A 10841-nucleotide genomic window follows, 5' to 3' on the forward strand; every position below is an offset into this window, starting at 1 on the left:
TCAAAAATTTACAGAAAAGAGCCCATGAGGCTAGTTTAAAATATGCTTTAAAAATCCTTAAATAAAGGATCTCCCCAATAATCTTACAACTATCCTTCACAAAGATGAAGAAATTGACCAACTTTTTCAAGCTATTCCTTTCAATGATTGTCCATTCACAGAGGAAGAATATGTGAAAGTATAGACATTCTTGAAGATTGGTGAGAGCTGTGGTAAAGATGGAGTAGTTCCAGGAGTAGTGGACTATGTTTTACTTGACAGCATTGTATAAAGTTACCTAATAAGCAGAAAGAGATCTATTTCAATTCTGTTCTGACCAAAAACTGTAACAGGATATATGCCTACCATTTTCAGCCTGCTAAAACCTCTACAGAGGTTTCAACAGAACAAATTTCAAGAGAAACAGACAGCCATAAACATAACTTGGTTCTAAGCAGGATCAGTAAAGTGAGGAACAGAAAGCTTCCAATAATCAGGAGTTTCATTGGTGTTAAGAAAGTATTTTTTACAGCTCATTGAGAACTTGTCTGCATTCTGAAAAAATATGACAATCCTGAGAAGCTAGCGCAAGCAATCAGCAAGTTATATATGCAGGCATGAGTGGAGATCAACTTGCCTGACAGTCAAATGAATGTCTTCAACAACTTCACCGGTGGGCAGCAGGGAGTCAGTCATCCTCCCTCCCTCTCTATTACTATAACTCAAACATATTATTGATAATTATGTAGTGAAGCACTAACATCACACTGCAGTCAAGAAATGGAATTCATTGTATGCCAGATATTAGTTATTAATCTAGGTTGGGTCAACATCTCACTTGTCTTAAATACTGCTGAAAAAGCTTGCAAAATCCTGCTTGCAGTTGATACAGAATATTATAGAAGTAGAACTATTCTTAAAGAAAACCAATGATCTGAACTTCAAACACCAATGATACAGTCATGAGTAACAGCAATGGAGAAGCCTTGAAGGTAGCAGAAGGATTCCAATTCTATAGGGCTTATATCTCATCGTTGTTTGGCGACTTCAAGGCAGCAGCACTGCTACCACCACTGTTATTGATAAATCACCCAACCCCTCGTAAGTAATAAATGAGTAAAGCAACAGGGTACATCTAGCAGCAGTAGTGAACAGAAAACAAGTTTATGTAGACAAAACTGAAAGAAAAATTTATCAACAAATTCTCACAAGACAGAAAACTCTACTGTATTTTTCATTAGAAAATAAAACAAAGCTGGTATTTCAAACATTATTTTATAACAAAATTACAGCTCAGTTTATCAGTGTGTATGTGTGTGTAAACTGAAAATTAACTATTTCTGATATCAAGTAAGACCATCTGTTTTATATAAACCTATATTTTTGACATTGGTAACTTGTGTTGATGATAATGGTAATCTGTCCCCTCCTACTGTAAAAAGTCCTACAGGATAAACATCTTCATTGCTACCACAAATCTCATTGTTGTCAATTGACCGAGTTGTTATTGTTCGATTTAGTGGTTTAGAAGGGTCTTCTCTTATGAGTCTAGATTGAGAACACAGTTTTTCTTCACGATATGACACAGGAGATGAGTCAGAAACTGGAGAACCTTCAAATACATTAGATTTTAATTTAGGTGATGTTCCATGTATCTTGTTTGCTGTTGCTTTGCTGTTTGTGGTATCTGAAAACGGTAAGCTAAAATCTGTAGTGGACACAACTATAGAATTCAAAGTAGTTTTTAGAGTCTCAGAACTATTTGAAACTGAACAAGATGTGTAAGCTCTTTCATTCATTTGACCATATTTGTCATCATCAGGTCCTACAGGCTCCATTTTTACACTGGGAAGAATAACAGAACCAACTGGAGAGTTGCCACTCTTAGAGTCCAGAGATGCAGCATCAAACTCTCGCTTAAAGGTTCTAACTGTACCTTCTTTAAGTTGTGCTAATTCGTTTTGAGAAATCTCTTGTTTAATATCCTCTGTAGGAACAGCTGAAACATCAGATGGCATCTGCCTGGGATCATCAAATGCAGTAACTGTCGAAGCAAGTTGCTGACTTGCTCCACTTAGAAGATGAGCATCACACAGATTTTCTAAGTCTTTCGTGTCTAATTGTTTTGCAATGACTTTTAGCTGTTGTAAAATATTAAGATCAAGATCTAATAGTCCAGTATACATGTATTCAGCAAAAACCATTAAAGCTTCTGTACTAACTACTTCAGGAAATTTTACTTCAAACACCTGAGAAGAGATGTGTGTACTAAATATTGAAAACAGTTTTGGAGACACAGCAGACAAGACTATTTTATGGACCTGAAATATAGTAAATAATAAACAGTACGTTTATAGCTTGCCAACAATACAATGATAGATATTTAAGAAACATGTTCATAAAATAGAAAAATGTAAGTTTATGTTTTTCCAACTTTTACAAAAGCTATTGACTAACCAAAAGTCTTAAGCCACTGAAAGTTAGTTTAAACTTCATTTATCTCAGAGAGTTATTTCATTAATACTTTAATTAAATAAACTCCATTTTCTTTTTCTGTAAAATATTCTAGTGTATTTCAATGACTGAATCATAAAATTTTCTGATAATAATGAAACTTAAAACTTAATAAAAATTTTATCTATAACTTCTGATAAAGGCATAAAAGATTTTATGACCAATTAATTATAAAACAACAGATTTATCTAAGAATTGCACCAGTAAGAACATACAAATCAACTAGACCTACCTTTAAGAAATATAGATGGGTGTAGAAGAAAGAATAGCTTGATATTAAGCACATTAGAAATTAAGCATAATTTTTTAGTTATCATGATGATGACATTAGAAACAGTCTATAGATGTGAAAACGTTTACAACTGTATACTTACCATCACAGTAGATGAACCATTGCTAATACTGGCATCACATAATTTCCTATTTCTCCACATGGATGCTAGGTTAGACATAACATAATGCTGATGACTAGTAACTAGCAATTTTTGTTTTGGTAAATCTTTTTTACTAATTATTGATTTAGACACGGTTGTTTGATTTGGATTTTTCACCAGATTTGATTTGGATGGAGTTATTTGAAATGGTGATGCCAACACCTGAGCTGGCTTTGTAATATTTTGCGATGCTTGTGCTAAACTTGAATCTTGCTGGACTGGCATTTTAGTAGTTAGATGTCCACATTTTGAAGTCTTTGGAGATGATAAAGCACTGTCCATTTGCCTAAAATTAAAATTTGCAATTAATTCAGAAGAAATATACAGAAGAGAAGAATAGTAACTCAATAGTATTGTCAAAATACCATTTTAGTCACCACATACCATCTGTCATGTGATTGTTGATTTTTTAACATTTGATTCTGGTGTTGCTTCTTTAAGTGTTGCTGTATTTCGTTCTTTTTTTTCTGTATCATTTTCATCTGAGTGTTGAGGAAGTGAGGCATGATCAAAGAAAGAAATAAAAAGATAAAAGAATAAAGATTTCAATTCAATGAAAATAATTTGGACTGTGATGAATGAATAATTTAGGCTAATGCAAATGTCAATGATAACTAAAAATTCTTGTTTGTAAGACTAACAAATATTTGAATTCCCACATTGAATCCACTAAGAAAAAATGGAGTCTGTCAGTCACATAAGTATATAGCAATATATAGCATTCAAAATCATCCTGAACAGAGAATCTCTACAGAATTCCAAAACTGAAACGAGAATGGAGCTGGATGTTATACTTATCCTATTCTGAAATCTGACATGATGGTAGACTGTTGTAATTTGTCTTCAACATCAAATATATAGTAACTGCTGCCACAATTCACATAGACTTTCTCTGGTATATTCTCTTCAGAAAATTTTTCAACATTGTAATTCCTGATTGAATTTACAATTGACATGACAGCAGCTTCATTAAATTTGGATTTTTATCACATACATTGATTCCAAAGTTCTACTCAATTTATAATTGATAGTGATCCCTCAACACTGTATAGCATACATGATACTTTATTACATGTGCGTATTTCTGTGTTGCAGATAATACCAGATAATGAAGTACTGAGCACACTAAGTTACTTGGCTTGCCCACTGATGTTTATCAATTGCACAGCTACAAACCCTGACATGGAGATTCAAGGAAGCATACAAAGTATGACTGAGCTTTAATTCATAATTTTGTTGAGCTCATTTTTAATGAAAATTGTGGAGAGGCTGCAATACTAAAAGTTGATATCACAACTTTGTTATATTTCTCCTATAGGTGTGTGATGGTTAAGAATGTATACCTGATATCTACCTTGCGATTTGTACGATAATTATATGTGCTCTGTTTCCGAGCTTCTAATCTTGCCTGCCTTTGTTCTGCTGTTTCTGTCCGCCGTCTAGCAAACTGTTTTTCCCTATGATTTTCTAATCTTAATTGCCTTTCTTCTGTGGTTTCGTTTTTCCGTATTTCCTTTACCCTCATAGCATTCCTGGTGAGACGGCCCAGTGATGATATTTTGGGAGGCATAACTTCATAACACTAGAAAAAAAGACGTCCTATTATCAGAGAACATTGACACACATTTTCTAGATATCTGAAAATAAAATTTGTACAATCTTTTAAACATAATGTTACAAACCACAAATTATACCAATAATTCTTTCCTGATTATGTCTACAGAAAACTAGTATTTATATGAAGATTACAACTGAAATCTTAGTGTACGGTCTTCACTTTGCACAATATTGCTCTTTATAAACGGGGTGTAAGTGATTAACTCCCCTTGAAAACTATTGTAAATTCCCCATTTAATTTGCGATTAAACTTTGTATATGCTAACACGTACTGGGTTCAAAATCTAAACTCCTGAGATATATATATGTGTGTATGTATATATATATATATATATATATATATATATATATAAAGCTTCTTTGCTGGAGTCAACGTGAGAAAAGTAGTAAAATGTGATTTTAAACATTGCCAAGATGGACACATATTTTAGTAATTAGTTCGATTCCAAATTTGTAGTTTTATATCGAATGTAGAAATATCATTTTTTTATTTACCACAAAGACAATTGGATATTTTTACGATATTTCATTTTGCATGTATCTTTTAGTTGAGGAATTAAAAAATTCTGAATTCGACGAAAGCAATGAGTATCTGCCTTTTAAGCTAATCTGGTGATCGCTACTCATTTATTTTGTAAATAATCAACAGATTGGAACGATTGGGTAGTTTACTCATTTTGAAGTCTTAGAATAAATTAAATATTTTCGTGTTTAATTGAAGCACGTTCATGAATTATTCTTATTAATTCTAATTTTTATAAAGTCCCTAACGCTTTGTATTTTCTTCCCAGAAAGTTTGTAATAAGAAACAATTCGATTACAGAGTTGTTCATTCCTAATACTTTTTAAGACGTATTTTGCGTAATGCCGAGCTTTTCTGAATTTTCTATGCATTATATATAATTAGGATATAGCATCACATATATGTAGAAGATAGTGACATGGTACAAATATTTACCCATGTATTATCCACTAAAGCACGGCAGGAATGATTAACTGTTGAACGCAAAAGGAAAAACAATATGGGTAATCAGGAGGAAACAAAAAAATTATAACATTTAAGATGTGAAAATAATAGAACCACATTAAACGATTTTCGAGTGTTTCATAATAGCAAAGCGGTGGAAATAAATTAAACTAACCCGAGAAGGGCCAACAGTAGGTGAAATGTTCGTTTCCTGAGCCTGCAGGTTCGATAACTCTCTTAATTATGGATGAATTACCTTTTTCAACTAACGTCGGAAAAATCTCAATGACAATGATATTGCCACTGAGCAAAGCTTCAAATTTCAGTAAAATATAATTTAATGTTAGTAGGTTTGAAATTATTTATTTTAAAGCAAATATTTATATTCAAGTGAAAGAAACCATGAAAATTGAGTGCAATTTCATGATGTAATCTTTGGAAAAGTAGTGACGATATGATTAACTAAATTTCTAGATGCAGACCACTATACCTATTGTAATTTGACAATATCAAAACCTGACGGTGCTATTAGTCTCAGGTGATCCCTGGTCGAATAGCCTTGTAGGCAAAAGTATTCCAAAAGTCATAAAAGGAGAAGGACACTTTGAATAATGTTGTGCTTGGATACAGTGTATCTACAAAGAAACATGATTTGGCTAGCACTGGTATATTTTTGAACTTACACCTGCTCAATGTGAGCTTTGTAAAAAAAATTGGGGAAGGTGCTTGTAACAATACTTCATGCCAGACATAGATGTAAGCATCTTCTAATAGCAACTTGACATTCGAGCTATCTTTCAATATCCCAAAGACACATATGTCAAGGAAATTTAATTGTAACACAAACCTTCAGCCATAAACAACACAACCAAAGCACTGAAAGTAACTATAAATGCCAGACCTCACAATCACTATTTATCTCTTATGCCAAACCTTATTATATCATAGCCAAAACTGCACTGCAAAAACAAGGATTCCTCTTAAGGGTCCGCAAATACTTTAGCTGACCACTTACAAAGCTTAAGTAAACCCAACATATGTGAACTGCTCATGCTTTGAAATAGTGCTGCCACACACACACATACACATTTAAAAAGTCATTCATATGATTAGTGATAATTCACTTACCAACAAGTATCAACAATTACCTCACAAACATGCTATTTCTTCTCTCTGCCACTTTTATTGCAACCATGAAAACCTCTGCTTCTCTGAACTAGCTACTTACATACTCTTCCCTAGATATTTCACTCAGTTCTTTCTCTTTGGAATTCCCTTCCTAACCATACATTTCCTGACAACATTGTCCTGCAGAAGTTCAAGCTGAACATTAAACACATCATTATTTACATTTGATGGATATTTCTCCTCATCTTGTTTACTGTCAACACAACGTTTCAGCTGATATACCCTCCAGCATTCATCACAGGCATATAGCGTAGTGGTTAAGAGCGTGGACTACTAACCTCAAGATTCCAAGTTCGATTCTAGGCAGTGACCTGAACATTGAAAAATACCTTAGGAATGAGAACCCAGATGACCAACCTTGTCGGTCTGTACCTCCTCTATCATCTGAGAGGGAGCTTTCTCATTCGAGTGGATGGGCTCAACAGAGATCTCTGAACCCCATCTGGATGTTCCCAGTCACAGCTGGAGAGGCTTAGAAAGCGTCTCCATACTTTTTTTGCAGAAACTACAATCTTTCTATCTATTTCAAGCGATGCAGTACAGAGGCTAACATTCTAGACATTAAGTTTGAACTTGAGATTGTATTTTCCATACCACAAATTTAATAAGAGCCTCCATTACATTTATAGACAACCCTGCTATCCACGATATGTCATCATAGGATTGGTTAGGAATATCTTGATTAGGGTCTCTATTTTTTCAGCCACTGGATGTATAGTCTACAATACTGTGGAATATTATAATGAGACTCAGGAGAGTGGTTTATAAAGTTGGTATTAAGTTTATCCCAGTCACCAAGCCATTGACCCACATATATATCATCATTTAACACCTTGTTCATACTGGAATGATTTGGACAGTTTGACTGTATACAATGAGTCTAAGGATTGCATTGTGCTCCAGTGACTCCTGGATATCCTTCCTAATGCCAAACAATACAGAATATACTGGGAGCTATTTTCATGTCACCAACACTAGTGAGGTTCCCATGCAGTGTGCAAGACTACAAACTCTGAGGGGAGGATGGTTTTATGTAAGATGAAGGGTTAAAGTATCATAGAAAGGAGCAGAGCAGGTTTCTTACTGTAGAGGAGCTACATAGTTACATATTGAAGAGAGGGTCAGAATGACTGGGGGAAGCTGGGAGGAGATGAAATAGTTGTTATAAAGTATCTGGGTGGTCCATCAAGGTATGAGGTGTGTAGAAGTGAGTGGAACCACTCCGAGAGTGTAGTGGGTGCTTTTTACATGCCACCAGCACAAGGGCCAATCAGTCAGTACTGGCATTGACCATGCTTGAATGATACTTTTTATGTGCCGCCAGCACAAGAGCCAGTCAGGCAATACAGGAATATATTTTACAAAAGAAAAACAAACAAAAACGATAAAAGAGGGAGAAAGACAAATAATACAATGCAACACCAAGTGCATCAATTGATCGCACACCACAAGGTTCAACAGGACCTACTAAAGCAGGCAAACACTCACGGCATTACCATGGGTGATGATAAGGCTAAGGTGTTGGAAAAGCCAAGCACCCTCACAGGCATCACTTGACACTAAGCTGCCAATGATCACAAGAACTTCTCCATTAGTGGCCAGTACCTCAAAATGCCTCAAACACCACATGCTGGAAGATCCCAATACTTCAGGATACTTTTGTTCCATTCAGCTACAAAAGCAGTGACCCTCCCATTTACCAGAGCATCCAGGATGTATATTATCCCTAAAAAAGAAGATATTAGGAAGGAATAGAATGCTTTTGTTCAATAGGTCTGTTGAACCAGAGCCGACCTGGAGCTAAAAGGCAAACTCCAATGCAATGATATTTCAAATTTCTAAGAATCATCATGAATACCTTAAATGGACACACATACTGGTCTTACCCGAGAGCGAATATTTAGTAACACAGGTATCATATCTCACACAAAAAAAAAATATTTTCCAAGGCATGTGCTACTAAACATTAATTACTGTTCTGAACTACAAATCATATCTACAGATATTTAACTAACACTGCTATAGACAGATGTAAATAACTTGTCTCTACATGCATCATCTTCATGGACAAAGAGAAAGAGAGATCAATGAGATTAGATTCAATCCTGTGTTACAGTTAATGCACCAGTAATTTATAAATCAAATTAGCAACCAAAAATGTAATGTAATATGCATATTGCTCTATCCAATTTCTTACTCCCTTGGCAATAAAAATTTTTGTATGGATACTTAGTTGTGTATGAAATTCCAATTCAAAATTGAAACTAGTCTGGTTCGTCTCTCTGCCTGTCCTCAAAGATAGATAGACACGAATGTGCATACGTATGTATGCGAGTATAAACATGGTGTTTACATCTATGTATTATGTGTAATCTGGGTGAAAATCTATAGAGGTCTCTGAGGTAGAGAAAAGAACTGAAACAAGACACTGTCAACTAACCAAAACTTTATTAATCAAACTAGCTGCCAAGAATGTATCATAATGTGCACCATGCTCTATTCAGTTTCCTTATGTGTTTAGTCACAGTGGGTCTATCAGCAGTGTCTCTGTGAACAGTTGAACAGGGAGCTCTGTCACTGATGGAATTCCAATTCAATATAGACCTGAAATTTGTCCAGTTGATACTTCCTTACCTGACCACAAAAATATAGTGCATATAGATATATATAGAGAGAGAGGTTGCTTCCATCTGTCTATTATATAAAATTTTGGCTAAAATCTATTGATATACTCAATAACAATAAGAATATTTCTGTATATGTGTCATCAGTGTGATGTTTTTATTGAGTTGAAGACAATGGAACGAACACAAACTCTATTGAGATTTTAAACACAAAGATATTTACTGTTATCATTAACAAACTAGGTATCATTGTTACTATAAACACTAGAAAAGATATTTACACCAGAATAAACACTTCATCAATCAGTGTGAAACAGGAATGCAAGAAGACTGTCTAGCAGCATGGCAAGCATATGTTCCACTGGAAATGATTTGGTTAATTCTTGCAGCTAGGTGGTTTAGCTGAATCAACATTGGCATCACCAGCCATTGGTCTTAATGCTACAGCCACACTACTTGCAGTCAACTGGTTTTAAGCTGTGAACCACTGCTACTTGCCAGTGGCAAAAGAAAGCTCTATTTACAGCTATATCTTTCAAAGAGAAAACAGTGCTAGATGGAATTGTTACTAAGATCCTGTTTTACAAAATATTTATGACATCATCAGTAACAGAGCAAATCGTGTTCATATAGTTTAGTTGCTTTTGCATCAAATACAGTGATCTACATTCAATTTCTAAGTGTGTTGGGACTGCTAAATATTCCTTCTACAACTCTGTAGTACAGAACAGCATTGAAATAAAACACTGCTGATACAATAATTTATTGAGTATATTAAATTCTTAGATATCATACAAACTATGGTATTATTTTGTTTGGGCAATCATTCTAATAAACGTAAAAGTTTACAGAAGAGTACCCATGGGACTAGTTTCGAATATGCTTTAAAAATCCTTAAATAAAGGATCTCCCCAATAATCTTACAACTATCCTTCACAAAAATGAAGAAATTGACCAACTATTTAAGATATTCCTATCAATGATTGTCCATTCACAGAGGCAGAGTATGTGAAAGCATAGATTCCTGAAGACTGGTGAGAGCTGTGGTAAAGATGTAGTTCCAGGAGAAGTGGACTGTTTTAGTTGATAGCATTGTATTAAGTTAACTAATAAGCAGAAAGAGATCTATTTCAGTTCAGTTCTTACCAAAAACTGTAACAGGATGTATGCCTACCATTTTCAGCCTGTTAAAAACTCTACTGAAGTTTCAACAGAACAAATTTCAAGAGAAACAGACAGCCATAAACATATCTTGGTTCTAAGCAGGATCAGTAAAGAAGTGAGGGACAGAAAGCTCCCAATAATCAGGAGTTTCATTGGTGTTAAGAAAGTATTTTTTACAGTTCATTGAGAACTTGTCCGCATTCTGAAAAGATATGAAAATCCTGAGAAGCTAGTGCAAGCAATCAGCAAGTTATGTATGCAGGCATGAGTGGAGATCAACTTGCCTGACAGTGAAATGAACGTCTTCAACAACTTCAGCAGTGTGCAGCAGGGAGATAGTCAGCCTACCTCCCT

At 34.7% G+C, this 10841-nt stretch overlaps 1 protein-coding gene across 6 annotated transcripts; it reads right to left on the bottom strand.

Annotated features, from left to right (window-relative positions):
- Positions 1–1235: 1235 nt before the first annotated feature.
- LOC106877740 (uncharacterized) lies at positions 1236–5782 on the bottom strand. 6 transcript variants are annotated; one of them, XM_089348746.1, is made up of 5 exons: positions 5687–5782; positions 4282–4509; positions 3312–3409; positions 2868–3213; positions 1236–2300 (listed from the first exon to the last, which is right to left on the bottom strand). In XM_089348746.1, exons 2-5 carry the CDS (start codon positions 4495–4497, stop codon positions 1326–1328), a joined length of 1635 nt encoding a protein of 544 aa, XP_089204872.1. In that variant the 5' UTR covers positions 4498–4509; positions 5687–5782; the 3' UTR covers positions 1236–1325. The 6 variants fall into 6 exon arrangements, with proteins under 6 accessions (XP_089204872.1, XP_089204874.1, XP_089204873.1 ...); XM_089348748.1 differs by lacking the exon at positions 5687–5782 and adding an exon at positions 5503–5628; XM_089348747.1 differs by lacking the exon at positions 5687–5782 and adding an exon at positions 4610–4726.
- Between the last annotated feature and the right edge of the window lie 5059 nt (positions 5783–10841).

The sequence above is a fragment of the Octopus bimaculoides genome, chromosome 3 (genome assembly GCF_046866305.1).
Source record: "Octopus bimaculoides isolate indiv1 chromosome 3, ASM4686630v1, whole genome shotgun sequence".
In the NCBI taxonomy this organism is placed as follows: domain Eukaryota; kingdom Metazoa; phylum Mollusca; class Cephalopoda; order Octopoda; family Octopodidae; genus Octopus; species Octopus bimaculoides.

Coding starts and splice junctions, on each gene's coding strand:
- LOC106877740 (XM_089348746.1), bottom strand. CDS start 4,497: ATGCCTCCCAAAATATCATCACTGGGCCGTCTCACCAGGAATGCTATG. Junction 3,214..3,311: donor CAACAATCACATGACAGATG/GTATGTGGTGAC, acceptor TTTTAATTTTAG/GCAAATGGACAGTGCTTTAT. Junction 2,301..2,867: donor ATGGTTCATCTACTGTGATG/GTAAGTATACAG, acceptor ACTATATTTCAG/GTCCATAAAATAGTCTTGTC.